At 41.0% G+C, this 14,502-nt stretch overlaps 2 protein-coding genes across 18 annotated transcripts; both read right to left on the reverse strand.

Annotated features, from left to right (window-relative positions):
• Window positions 1-3: 3 nt before the first annotated feature.
• LOC6494010 (copper chaperone for superoxide dismutase) lies at window positions 4-1,085 on the reverse strand. 2 transcript variants are annotated; one of them, XM_001961116.4, is made up of 3 exons: window positions 947-1,085; window positions 262-902; window positions 4-202 (listed from the first exon to the last, which is right to left on the reverse strand). In XM_001961116.4, exons 1-3 carry the CDS (start codon window positions 959-961, stop codon window positions 67-69), a joined length of 792 nt encoding a protein of 263 aa, XP_001961152.1. In that variant the 5' UTR covers window positions 962-1,085; the 3' UTR covers window positions 4-66. The 2 variants fall into 2 exon arrangements, with proteins under 2 accessions (XP_001961152.1, XP_014762537.1); XM_014907051.3 differs by having other exon boundaries at window positions 262-889; window positions 947-1,078.
• Window positions 1,086-1,359: 274 nt separating this feature from the next.
• On the reverse strand, window positions 1,360-9,810 carry LOC6494009. Of its 16 annotated transcripts, XM_032451064.2 has the most exons (4): window positions 8,792-8,937; window positions 8,649-8,718; window positions 8,041-8,131; window positions 1,360-1,953 (listed from the first exon to the last, which is right to left on the reverse strand). In XM_032451064.2, exons 2-4 carry the CDS (start codon window positions 8,706-8,708, stop codon window positions 1,541-1,543), a joined length of 564 nt encoding a protein of 187 aa, XP_032306955.1. In that variant the 5' UTR covers window positions 8,709-8,718; window positions 8,792-8,937; the 3' UTR covers window positions 1,360-1,540. The 16 variants fall into 16 exon arrangements, with proteins under 16 accessions (XP_032306955.1, XP_014762530.1, XP_014762534.1 ...); XM_014907044.3 differs by lacking the exons at window positions 8,041-8,131; window positions 8,649-8,718; window positions 8,792-8,937 and adding exons at window positions 9,622-9,658; window positions 9,724-9,810; XM_014907048.3 differs by lacking the exons at window positions 8,041-8,131; window positions 8,649-8,718; window positions 8,792-8,937 and adding exons at window positions 9,262-9,331; window positions 9,405-9,555.
• Between the last annotated feature and the right edge of the window lie 4,692 nt (window positions 9,811-14,502).

Genomic DNA, 14,502 nt, shown 5'->3' on the forward strand with positions numbered 1-14,502 from the left:
GAATGAGTTTTGCGATTAGTCATTGGATAAATTACGTTTATTAACTGGGACAAGTGACAAAAGAGACTAAAGCTTCTGCGAGCGCTCCTTTCCAGCTGCTGGCTTGTTCCTTTCATCCCAGAGCGTAACTCCATCACAGGCACAGATTCTCTTAAAGTTCTCCAGGATACCAGCCGATCGTGCGATGATTCCACATGCAATCCTGAAAAAAAACACTTATTTTTTGAACTATTCTATACAAGAAATGAAATATTGTATTACCTGTCTCCCGAATTGCCGTCGACTAGACTTTGATCGTTGCCCCCTTGCCCCAGATCGTCCGGACTAGACGTTATGACTACAGATCTGCCAATGATGTCCCAAACCTCCAGAATGGGGTCTACGAATCGGAATGTGGCTCTACCGCTTTCATCCGCCCTTATGTTACCTAGATCCCCAGCATGTCGTTCCGCGGCCCCACCTGTGGGACTGCCGTGGGGCGATTGTCGCGGGTTGTAGTGAGCACCAACGGAAGCACAGCCAGCGGACGTGTCCCCGCACTCGTGAATGTGAAAGCCGTGCAATCCAGGTGCCAGTCCATCAACTACGCCATCGACCACTGCTCCCGGTTCCTTCGCTGTGATGGTCGTGAACCGTACCACTCCCTGGACAGGAGTTTTGTCCACCACGCTACCAGTTGTGTTGATAAGGGCCACCGCCGACTGGCCTCCAAATCCAGAGAGCACGGCTGTCAAACCAGTGGCTTCGATTTTGTCATGCACCTCTGACCAAGGTCGTTGGGTCTGGATGATCACCCGCCCCTGTTGCGGGTCTATTTCTACTTCGCCGAGGCCGGTTAGGGCCGCCTCCAGGGACTTGGCCTGCTCCAGGTCTCCCCTTCGCATTTTAACTGCAAATTCAATCTAATCTTTAACATGATAATCCAGTGCTCTTGTCACATATTTACCTTAATGGAACTCATCTTGAAAAACCCTGGAATCTTGTGGGGAAGCTCTGCTGAATAATAATGATAAACAGAGTACTTTGGCTCTTGACATGTTCCTGAGCTTGTTCAGTGTGACCAAAGCAGGGTTTGCTGGTTTGAGGCCCAAAAAAGCCCGCTGCTTAGCGGTAAGTTTGAATATCGATAACGATTGCTTTTTAAAAGCGGGATTTAAAATACTGGTCAGAGTTTAAATTTAGTCATTGTTTTAAGTTGGTTTCCGTTATTAAATTTGGGGGTATTTTAGAATTACATGTATTATGTTTTATTTTCAGAAGTCTTCATTAAGATTCATTACGATTTTTTTTAAGGTGAAAGTTTCTTGAAAGTTCTATTACCATCATATCGACCAAAAATTAAAATAAAACTCTCTTTAATTTCCATCCTATATTTTATAAATATTTATTTACAATAGCTCACAACTAAACTCTAAGGCTTAACTAAATATGTACTCAATAAGATCACACATGTTCATTTCTGTATTTTAAGCGCATACAAACGGAGATTTGTATGGCCCAGAGTGGCACCTGGTTTCAGTTCCAGTTCCAGGATTTGTCCTCAAACTGTTGTCTGTGTAGCTGGGGATGGAGTTGCAGGCGGCGCCGCCGTTGGCAGGATCTGTGCGGCACGGGATGTAGACGGCTGTACCGGTTCCATGGCGATAACTGTAGCTCCACTGGCATCCAAGTGGGGATCTGTTTCCGAGTACGGAGGAGCTGGAAGCGCTGGGATTCCAATGGGCCCGAGAGGCTCGGGGAGCGCTGACTGCGGCAGTGGCGCCGCCGCTGATGTGGGCGTGGTCAGGTTGCACATGCGCATCACCTCATCATAACTGGGCAGCTCTTTTTCATCCTTTTCCAGCTGCTCGCGAATGCGGTTCGCCTCCTCGCTGCCGGGCTCGATGAAGAATATGTCGCCATAGCGGTTGTGGGAACGTTCCTCCGGCACGGTGAACACATTACCTTGACGGTCTGGAAGAAATCAAAGAAGATAAAGTCAAAACAATGTGAGTACATCGAAGAGGAAAATCCAAAAAAAAACAAAAGCCATATCAGTTTCTTATTGGCACTTCCATAATTTCATCAATCAGTCGGGTTTGTTAACAAAAGAAAAAAAAACAAGCTAATCAATCAGGTAGGCTTGATTAGAGAACCATATCAATATCTATAAGATTTTCTACATCTGATGTACATATGGTTATTAATTATGAAATTATACGTTTTGCAAAGATTATTATAAAAGTCTATGGAGTGTTTCGTATTGTAGATTAGAAACCACGTCATGTTATTTTCAAAACCATAAACCACTTGTGATTTCTTTTGAAACTTTTCACTTTTTTAGAGGTCACAACAATGGGCTTAACCTGCTCTATGGGCCCGCTGTTCCCGTATTCTCCGAGTCCTAGAGTCGTGGATCCTTTTAGCCAGCTAATTGAACAAAAATTAACACCAATCCGAGTTAGTTGGAGAGTAATATTTACGAATATCAACTGGCTGACTATGAAAACGGCAAACACAAAGCCCAATGCCACGATCAAATTAGCCACCAGACTCATTCTGCGACTTCTCCGCCTCCAAGAAGACTGCGGCCCAAATAATCGCCCCCACATCCAAACGCAAAAACCAACGATTAGATAGCCTGTCACCCCGTTCACTTTTTGGCACACGTTACCAATTCCCATTCCGTATCCGATTCCAATGTCGTATCGTTGAGGCCTGATCCTCGGCTGACGGCGTCGACAGCTTCGCGGTGGACAGATCTTGGCCAGGGTTTTGCTCTCCACCCGAATGTAGTAGCAGGCCAGGGGGAGCAGGCAGAAAAATAGAAGCACCAGGGACAGGTAGATTGCGACATGGATGCCGAAGTCGCTATCCCAGTCCATCACAGGATCAGTACCGTGCATTTCAAAGCGTAATCAAAGCCAAACTACAGCCGCGATTGGCATTTTCTGGGCCCAAGTGCCGTCCATAGTTTTCCATTTGGTGGGACGGCCATTGATTGCTTGGCCAAGATTAGATTGTACGCCATGTTTGATGGCGGTAATACTATACGCCCCATAAAACTTGCTTCATATATCAGATATACACAAAGTGTACTCATATATTTGAATAGGATTGGTGTAGGTAGGTGGGTAGGTGCGAACAAAAGGCAGTGCAACTTACAACGCTCACTGGCAGAGCTCCGGCGTCTGGGGGAGCAGAAGAATCGCAAAATCCAAACGACGGCAAACTTTTAGATGGTTAAGAGAATCAATGTTAATTCGGAGAAGAATAATTCGGGCAGTAGAGGGCGTAGTTACCTGGAGGGCCGCATAGGCCGCAAAACCAATCAGGAGTAAAACAAGGAAAGTAACCAGAGGACTCGCACCCATTGTGCAACAAGCTTGCCAAAAGACTGACCCCCCTGGCTAAAACTGATTTGCAATATCTGCAAGGCGGCCCAGAAAGCCTTATCGCTACAAAGTCCACAATACGCAAACACTCCAGCCTTTATGGATTTATGGGAGCCACTTGATCATCAACCTCCCACCCTCCAACCACCCACCACCCACATTCTCACGTAGCCAGCATATCAATTTCAGTTTCATTTGATTTGGCTCCAAATAATACATACCAATGCCTACTAACTGGCTTCGAGGTTGACGTCGTCTCTGACGTCGTCCTGGCGATGGATTCTCAAAAGCCCGATGATTCGTTCCACAGCATACGTTAAGGAGTGCAAATAGCAAAAACTTCATGGAAATGAAGTTTTAAAGATTAAATCGGGCCAGAGGTGGCAGCGTGCCTCGCTTAACAATCTTTACGGCGTAATATTGCATCTTTTAGAAATGATATCACACGAAATAATTTACAATTTTCTAATATTTGAACAAGTTTTAGTTGGGACTTTTAATAAAAATAAAGGCAAACAGAGAACTCAAATAAAAACTAATCGGAGAAGCGTTGTTGAGCGAGGTGGACGCGAAGGAGGTTCGGCATTCCGGACAGATACCTGCATAACGAAATACACAATGGGCATGATCAGGAAGAAGATAATGAAACATCCCACATAGAGGATGAACAAATCCATATTGAAGAACTCCTTTTAGCCACTAAATACACAATCGAATCACTTGAGGGACAAGTTAAAACTGAGCTAAAACGGTCGAAACTCTACTTAATCTTATCTGGGCCAAGTTAACCGACTGATTGGTCAAGTGTGTATATAATATATCCGTCAAAAGATAGCCGCCAAAATTTGCGTTTTTAATTTGAGGCAGGATGGAGTGCAACCTACCACGACGTGGTCTCCGCATCCTCTGCCTCGGTTGTCTGGCCTCGAAACAGATCCAAATGCAGAATCTCAGGCAGCAGAAGGTAATCGCACAGGAGATGAAGGCCAGAAAGAAGAACACCACATAGGGCGGTATGTGGGAAGACATATTCGAGGTCGTGGTGAACGCGTCCGGAGCTACCGTAGTAGATTCACGTGGATGCGGGAAAACCGAGATAGATATTCGCTCCATGAAGAGGCCTTCCACCAACTGTCGCATCAGTCGACGCTTTTAGCCAGCCAGCGTTTTGGCCAAGACTTATCGGCGGCGGGAACGGGTAATAGGTAACAGGTGTGTCAAGGGCCGTGTGATAAGCGCACGGAGAACCAACATCGATAAGATACGGCCCGGAGTTCGCTCTCTGACGTTCTATTGCCATTACGGAATGTCTCTGTAGTCATGTGTGTGAGCGTCTAGCAGGTAATGTATCTATATCTGGCAGATATGCGCATAATTGCGTTTGGGATAATGCCGACAGAGCACGTGATTATTGCCAGTTTTAAAGGTCGTTCATTTAGAAAGGGATTTTCACGGTTTAAGGGGGTCTTAAAATGCGTTGTGTCTTGGATTTGTTTTTCATGACATACAGGTTTAAGTAGCATACTTAAAAATCAAATAGTACCTCTAATTAGAAGTGGACAAACAACACCTTAACTAAAAATTCGAAGCCAGTTTGTCCTAGTACCTTTTATCAATAAGCTTTCAGAAATCAAGGCAATTAACTAGTAACTATAAGATAACAAATATTTCAAATATTTCCTACCAACAATATCTGATTTCTAATAAAAACTTAACCTATTAGCTTTATAATTAAATCAGAAAAATACATTCCCTACATAGATAAGAAATATCCGTTGAATGAGAGCAAAACTATTCTCCCGCTAAGTTAAATGTCACCTGAACTGCTCACCTGTTGTCCAGCTTAAGTGACTAATACCATCTACCGGCGTGGACTGGCCGGAGGCATTGAATCCGCTTAAAGGTGGCAGAGGCACTGTTCTGGCTCGACGTTTCCGCTTTTCGGCCACACATCTCTGGAATAATCCGTTCGAGAATTTCTTTCCAAAAGAATGGAAATCATTCGATAAAAACAACTCACACTGATTGAAAAATAAAGGATCAGGAGGAAAAAGAGGAGCAAGACCCCGAACTCGCACCAAGGAAACTGATAGGCCATATTGCGGAATATGGAATTGTTACATAGCTCCTAGACATGCGACCGAACATCTGAATAAATTAATTTTACTGTCGACCATTTGTGGGTAGCCGGAATATAATCGAGACACCGAAAAAATATATATCGATAAGGGGAACAAAAGATAATGGAACCTTATCGGATGGAAGCACAACCAGTTGTGACTCATTTTCGGTTTACCTGGCTGCCTGGGGGCTGCATGTTCATCTGGGTCCACCCGACTAATACCCGAAGGATCTATTCGATAGCTTTCCAGGACACGTGCTGGGGCGTCGCTTCCGCTGCGACCAGGACCAGGTCCTCTGGAAGGACTCTGGCTGGCGCTGGACTCCGATTTGCGAGCGCAAAGGACACAGACCTAAAATTATCTTTGCCTCAACGAAGGATTTTAAATAGATTTTAGCTTCAACTCACTTTGATCAGAATTGCGACAATACAGATTATAATGAACCAACCAATTTGCACAATCTCATACGAGGACATTTTAAAAGAATTTGAAGGGAGGCCGATATACCACCGGAAAGAGTTATTTTTTGCACCGTTCGGAGCGCGCAAGAAACTCGGCTAAAATGGCAAAAGCCATGACAGTCATCGAAGCAGTTTAATCACCAACGAAACCCCACTCAACGCTGCTCTTATCAATCGGTGGACAAGTTACCGATTAAACCTCGACACACACATAATTTATATTATTTGTATTGTTTTTGTTTCCATATCGCAATCTATATGGAAACTGTAAAGGTACAGAAGCATTTACGCACCTGCGGACACACCCTCCGATACGGAGCCATCGGCATCGTACTCCCCGGACTCTATGTTTTTCCTGCTTTTGTAGCAAAGCTGTTAAGGCACAGATAAGGGTTAAAAATAAGTTTATACCCAAGAGGGTTATTTAAGGAAAAAGTCTTCTCATGATTGCGAATATATATTCTTGGTTAATTAGTTTATTTTCTGATATGCAAGATAAACAAACAAGTTTCAGTATCATTAGGTAATAAAAATTACTTTTTACACTTGAGATTATGTTTTAAAAATCATACAAAGAGTACAATCATTTCTAATTTACAACAATGTAAGTTCAAAAGGCTTTTAATTGTTATTATCAAACTGCAAAAGTAGTTTCGATTAGTTTTGTTGAACCATTAGATTACATACTTTAGATTACAAGCATTACAAAGTAGATTGTGTAAAACTTTTGGAAATTTTATATGAAAATACTTTATATAAAATATGTAGGATAATTTAAAGAGCCATTTAAGTAATTTTCAATTTTTCAAAATTAATCAAAAACACTATTCATGACCTTAGAACGACCTTTTCTTTTTAAGATCTTTTTCCTTAAACGATTAACTCACAAAGGCCACCAGCAAAAACATAAGGCTGATGTAGAATATAACCATCATCTGCATTCTGCCGATTGAGAAGTGAACCAAACTCAGACTGAGATGGATTAGGTTGGACTGGTTTTAAGAAAGTACGACGTAGAATGCCGGGAACAAGTTGTTCCATTTGCTATTTGCTGGCTTCCCCCATATCTTTAAAGTTCTCTGTTCTTTGATACTGTTGTTCACCCCCCAAAGAATCATTAAAAGCATTATCTTATCGACGGAGCTTTTGCGGCTTTTCATTCTTAAGATTTGTGCGCTTTTTTTGCAATAAACAATATGGGATGTGGGACATGGGATCTCTTACCCTCAATGGCCAACCGCAACATCACCTCGTGGCGCAAAAGGCGAGCATAGACCCTCATGTTCCATTCCTCGACCTTCAGCTTTATGAAAAGGTAGCATTCCTTGAGAAGGTTAATGGAAGGAGGTGAACAAGTATGATATCCAAATGGTTGGAAGAACCTACCCGGGCTATAAGGGACACAACGATCAGCACTATAATGCCAAAGAACCAAAATTCCACAACCATCGAACGTTTTTGAATCAAAAGTTAATTCTGACCTTTTAGGCAATGAATTTTAAGTTCCAAAATTAATATTTTCAACATTATAATTTTGGATATTATTTTTTGACAGATAGATGCGGGGTTACTTGTTTACAAAATCTCACTCACCCGCCGATTCCTGGCTATAACTGAGGCAGCAGATGCACTTCCACTTGTGATTTGGACACACATAGGCCTTCCGATAAATGAACCACAATTAGCCTTATGAGTCGCTTGAAATCAACCAACCCCACTCACCCTGATCAGTATGAGGAATATCAGGAAAAAGGATGTGAAATAGTAATACTCTACGAACTCCATTTCGCAGTGATGCCGGCAAATGGGGAAATCCAAATGAGGAAAGTGGAGAGCCACAGGAATATAAAAATATACCCCAGAGCTGGGGAGCTACGATAAAGCTGAATGCTATCTGATAAACAAAGATAAAGTTGACGTTGCATCACGTTGACTTGGGTAATTTTACCTGCCGGGTTACCTGATAAGCAAATCAGAGCTAATTATAGCGACAGGCGGTAAAAGATTCAGTTACGAGTCGGGGGAGTTGATAACCAACTAAATCCCTTAGCCTATTTGTTTATTTTACAGATCCATTCTCACCATTTCGCATGTTATGACTTCTTTCCAACCTGGCTGCCGTATTCCTCTCACATTCAGCCTGGCTGCTCTTTTTGTAGGCGTTCAAGAGATACTATTTTTGGGATATAAAATCACTACAATGTACTTCGGATATTGTGTCTTCCACTTACGACTATAACTAGGATTAATATGGCAAGGACTATGATATAAGTAAAGAAGGGAATCTCCATAACCATAACCACTCGGGAAAAGCTTTCTATGTGAACTGATTGGCTCTACCGGCAGTCGGACCGCCAAGGTTCTAACTGCATTATTATGGCCTTCGATGGCATATCTTATCGAGAATTCGTTTCAAAAATCCCAACTGCGAAATAAAAAATATTTTTGGCGAATGTTTCACAAAGAAATAATCTTCAAGAAACTAAATAGAAACAAAAATCTCCACAACTAACTATTGGTTGTTAAGATCTTTTAATAATTCTTTGCTATTATATCTTATCTTGGGTGACAAAAAATAAAAAACAAATCTGTTTAAATTCTAGACCTTGATTAAAATTAATTTCATTGACCATTTTTTTAAGGGGAGCTCTTATCAATCTACCATTAATCGAAATCATATTTTTGTTTACCATTTTCCATTCCATAGTTGCGATATCCCGGAATCCTGCGTTGTACTTTCTTGTAGGCATTTGCAAGAAACTTGTTTTTGTGTTTGGGAATAAAATGATATCCTTTAGAGCATATTCCTGTCAAACACTATTCCATTACTTACTATTATGATTAGGAAAAGGACCAGTAATACTATTGCAAAAGAACCAAATGCCGAGACCATGACTGAAGTAATCCAACTGTGACCACTCCTTCATCACAACTAACTGACTGACTATTGGCGGCTATTTCGGACCGCCAAGGTTCTAACTGCATTATTATGGCCTTCGATGGCATATCTTATCGAGAATTCGTTTCAAAAATCCCAACTGCGAAATAAAAAATATTTTTGGCGAATGTTTCACAAAGAAATAATCTTCAAGAAACTAAATAGAAACAAAAATCTCCACAACTAACTATTGGTTGTTAAGATCTTTTAATAATTCTTTGCTATTATATCTTATCTTGGGTGACAAAAAATAAAAAACAAATCTGTTTAAATTCTAGACCTTGATTAAAATTAATTTCATTGACCATTTTTTTAAGGGGAGCTCTTATCAATCTACCATTAATCGAAATCATATTTTTGTTTACCATTTTCCATTCCATAGTTGCGATATCCCGGAATCCTGCGTTGTACTTTCTTGTAGGCATTTGCAAGAAACTTGTTTTTGTGTTTGGGAATAAAATGATATCCTTTAGAGCATATTCCTGTCAAACACTATTCCATTACTTACTATTATGATTAGGAAAAGGACCAGTAATACTATTGCAAAAGAACCAAATGCCGAGACCATGACTGAAGTAATCCAACTGTGACCACTCCTTCATCACAACTAACTGACTGACTATTGGCGGCTATTTCGGAGCTTCTGACACGATTGGCTTTTATTACTCATATCTTATCTCAGTTTTATTATTGTAAAAACGATTTTTCGATCAAAAAACACTTACTCCTCCGTCTATGATTCCGGGACGCGAGCTGGGCAATCTGTCGAGGAAATGTTTGACTCAGTTAAGTGTCCTCTTCAAAATTGAAACTGTTTCGTAATTCACCTTCATGAAAACTCCGAGAGCTAGGACGAAGAACAGTACGCCGATGTACAGGCCGACAGCCATTTTCGATTCGATTGGGCTTGAATGGGCAACTGAATTCCCACTTCCCCAAATATGCCTGATGGCTAGGCGATCTTGGGCCAAAAACAAAAAAATACAGATAAAGTAGACAATGCCTGATTAGCTGGGTGGTTGCTTTAGACTTCTATATGGTCTTATCGGTTCGAATACCGAAGTAAGCAAACCGAAGCCTTAAATACTTGTTTTTGGTTAGGGACTATAAGATAGGGTTTATAATTATCTGAGATTTTAGACATAGATTTTAGTTTCAGGGTTTGCGAAAAATTGTCGCTTAGTTTCTAACTAGTTCCTGTGACTAAACTTGAATTTCTGTATGAGTGTTTTCAAAGCTGATATAAAAGTCAAAGAGTCTACTTCAAAGGCCGTAAGATTCTCAAGTACGGAAGCTCTTGGCTAATAGGAGAGGTGAACCACCGAAAAGTCTGTTGAAGCACTTTCTCAACAACCATTATGGATTGATAAGAACGTTTTTAGCCAAGAGTATAAGAGTTTAATCGAAGGTAAAATTTATTAGCAAGCCAGAAACTAGATAACAAGTATGGTGAAATATTTGTTTGTTTTTGCCATTTTCCAGAACTCTCCCACCTCAATTAAAAACCGCACCAACCCAGTTTAACCCAGAAAAAACCAATTCATGATCTCCATGTACCCTTGCATTGTATTTCAAATGGTCACCGCACAACAATTTCAATTTTCAAGTTCACAACCCAAAAAAAGAGCCGAAAACACAAAATACCAACTGCGACTGACCCATTTAATAAATCTGTGGTAATTAAAGTGAACCGCTCGGATAATTATAGGGCGGTTGGACTGAAGGAAAAAAAAAGCAGCAAGACACAAAACCAAGAAAAAACAAACAGACTCTGCTGAATTGTGATAATTAATAGTTGCCCTGGGAGTGTCCAAGGAGGGGAGAGATCTTGAACTGCACCCCAACACAATGAAAATTGTAACAAAATTGCGAATTTATTTTTGTGTGTTTCTAGTTTTTTTTTTATTTTCTCGCGTCTCCACTTCAAGTCTTTTTATTTTATTGTTACAAATCGGCGACGGAACGAGCGGGTTTACGTAAAATGATACGAGAGATGCCTTGAACTGAAATTAATGAGCCCGCTAGCCCCGAGTCAATCCACCAAGATCCCCCATCCCCGCCAGAAACATCCAAGTCCAAGTCCGAGTCAGCATTTCTTTTGTGGTGATCTCCATGGGATTGGTAACGCCGCCAAGCAGCCAGCCATGCCCAATTGCTTGGTCCGTATCGGAGTAGGAGATGGAAATGGGAATGGATTCGGAGGATTTCAACTGTCCATCGGCCGGTCCATCAGATCAGGTGCCCGTTCCATGGGCACGCTTCATGCTTCAAGTGCGCAACAATTGGACAAAAGCGGATTTGGTTTGCTTGGTTTTGGGTTTTTTTTTATGTATTTTTTGTTTTTTTTTTTTTGTTCATTCACACAAGTACAAGTAATCTTGTCCATTTCAATTTTCTTTGTTGGCACTTGATGTTTGAGGTTGGCGTGGATTGGTAATTTGTAAGACGGGGGCCAGTGCAATTGATTTCAATTCAATTACACACACCACCTTGTCGAGTGGTGGGAAGTATTTGGCATAGGTAGCGATTTCTCGGAAAACCAATTCTTAAGTGCCCTTTTCAAAAATGACACTTTAAAACCGTTTTCATTCTCCAACCAACATGGCTAAGAAAACTTCCTACAATAAATTGAGCTCCGATTTCTACTTCCTTCCGCCTAAAAGCTCTCACTATTCCAAAATAAATGGTGAGAATGGTCGAAAAAATTTACATTTCTTTGACTTCGGGGCACGCCCCCCCAATGTCAAGTTCAGACTCATTTCCGGAATAAAATGCACTGGCTTTGGAGTTGGTATTAACACGTAACTTCCACTAATCTGATCCGATCTGATCTTGATAGACACTGAAAAAATAAAAGGAAAAAAAAGGGAAAACAATCAACAATCCAGCTAAAACTTACAAATCATGTGGCGGGCAAGTTCCGGCTTTGGAGTTTTTGGCTTTATGGTCTAATACTTGCCCATTGTTGACTTGGCGTAAACGATGGTTATAACTTTTATGGCTCCGTGAATTAATCCCAACGGTTTGCGGACCCCAATTGTGGGTGTGGGTGAGGCTGCTGGTCGATGCTGGCTGGTGATGTCAGTTTCTGGCTCTTTAATCATCTATTAAATAATTTTAAGCACACTCGTAGCTAATGTGCTTCAATTAACTCCCAGAAATCCCAGGGAGTAATGGCTAGATATGATTTTTCATAAATTCGCCATATGGTTACTCTTTCACCTACAGTATGTCTTGGCATATCTATATCATGTAGTTAATTTTCATTCGATGTTTACCGGGATACTTTGAACAATTCTCGAGTGGATTTACAGATTTCATCTGACAGCCTCTTTTTCGATGGATATTTATCCAAATATTCTATACTATCCTCTGAAAACTACAAAACCCTATCTTCAAACTACACAACTCTTAGCAAGAGTATACAAATTACCTTAATATTTTCCCTCGGTTTCTTAAATTCAAACTTAATAAAGACACTCAAACCTAAACCCCTCGAACTGTCTGAACCAAATTACTCAATCATTTCGTGTGTGAATTAAACGAATTGCTAATCTAAAACAGATCCCAGCCCCAACCCAAGCTCATTAATGGAGCCCGGAGAACTTTTTGGGGCGCGTTCGATGTAATTAATTTCAATTCGCCACTCTTCGAATCCGGCCTTGAACTTCACGAGTGACGTGTCTATTAGAACGTTAATGGATAAGCGGCTGGAGCTGGGATTTACTTTCGCTTTTTATCGTTTCATCAAAAGTTAGAGCGCCATTCTTGTGAAATCCCAGATTGAGGGATTCGCAAGTGGAAATACCGTGACATAACCGAGAGGCTTACGCACTCACACTCCCATCTTGGTTGGAAAATATGTGGAGCATTAAGCATTAGGGCTAATTAGTTAATAAACCAAACAATGGACTATGGACACATGCGAAATGTTTCTCCATTCCAAGCCGATTTTTTTCCTTTTTTTTTTTGGTTTATTATTGTTTTTAGTTTTCTCTGCCTTTTTGATTTGAAGCCAAAGTCCGAGTGGTGGTCAATTCTCAATTGCAGCTGGGATGGTTGCACTGAAAAATACTTGCTTTACAGAAGGCAGTAAGGTTAATATTTAAATATAAATATTTACAGTCTTCAAGTTAACACATCAAATTGTCTAATTAAAAAAAAAAAGGTTTTGTGATGGTAATAAGTAGAGACATCTTTTTTTTAACAATTTTGGCCAAGTCTTGCCCAAGTTTGAATTCAGGCTTACAATGTTTTTTTCCAGTTTTGTTGTGGCTACAAAGTCTATAATTTTCCCCATTGAACCTGACCGTCGTGGCTGTCGTTGTCGCTGTCTTTACTATTACTATTGTTTTTTTTCTGTTTCGGTTTTTGTTGTAAAAGTATTTGTTGATGGGGCAGCAAACACAGTTATGATTATGAGAGGTTTTGTGACAATCAACTTCCTCAAAACGTGCCGCTTTGGAATGGCTTTGGCCTGCCTGGGGATGGCTTCGAATGGTCTTGGACTTTGCATAATGGCCAGGCAGTTGGCCAGTTAGCCAGTTAGCCTGTTAGTTCGTGTAATGAATTTTTACCCGTATTATTAGGGGCCAATCGCAGCGTAGAGTCACCGACATTGAGTTGGCTTAGTTGCAGGTGCATTATTTTGCTTTTCCCGTATTTGTTTGATTTTTTTGCTCTCTCATTTTTGGCAAGCCCCTTTTACACCCTTTGCTGACTAATCCGGTAAAACATTTATTAATTATGCATTATAATTGAGGCACCCGCCTGGGAACGTTGATTTTTGATTAGCTGCCTGCAATTAACCATCAAGTCATGAAGTTGTTTGTGACTGCTTTTGTTTTTGTTTGTCGCTGTTAATATGCATATAGTATGTATATTTATATGCATCTACTAACTTGAGTAGTGCAAGTATGTAATGTGGAATGGATAGTTGAAACAGGCAGCTGAAAACCAAAAAGAAAAGCCAGCAAATTATGTGAACTTGTTATATCACCTCGGCAGGCTTCAAACACTTTTCAACCAGCAATCATAACAAACACAACAACGGCCTGCACTTTCTTTGCGTTACGCTTCTTTGCATGCATTGCCAAATCGTTTATATATAAATGCAATATATATATATATAAATTGTATCCCCCCGATCTATGTTGTGGGTAACTGGCTGCGGTCAGTGTCCAGACATTGAACGCCAGGCAATTGAAATGCTTGAACGCTGCTCGCCCGAAAAGATAAAAAACAAAATAAAGATACAGTTGCAGATTCAGATACCGATTGAGATGCAGCAGCAACACCAGCGGCAGATGCAGATGCAAGTGCAACAGCAGCAGCAGTAACGGCACAGAAACGCAAAAGTTCAACAGACGCCAACGAGTTGGAGGCGTCGCCACCCCCTCACACCTCTTTTTGTAGGCGTCTGCTGTATTGTAAATTAATTCATATTAGCCAAACAAATGCATCCCTCGGCAAGTGTGTGTCTGTGTTTGTGTTGTATCTGTGTGTAGCTTTTAGCATTTCATTCGGCGGATGAGTTGCCGCACAGGTTTCTGCGGTCTGAAGTTCGTTGTGGGAGCATCGCAGCCTCGTTGAAGAAACCGGCGCAA

Source organism: Drosophila ananassae, chromosome 3L, assembly GCF_017639315.1.
Source record: "Drosophila ananassae strain 14024-0371.13 chromosome 3L, ASM1763931v2, whole genome shotgun sequence".
NCBI classification, from domain to species: domain Eukaryota; kingdom Metazoa; phylum Arthropoda; class Insecta; order Diptera; family Drosophilidae; genus Drosophila; species Drosophila ananassae.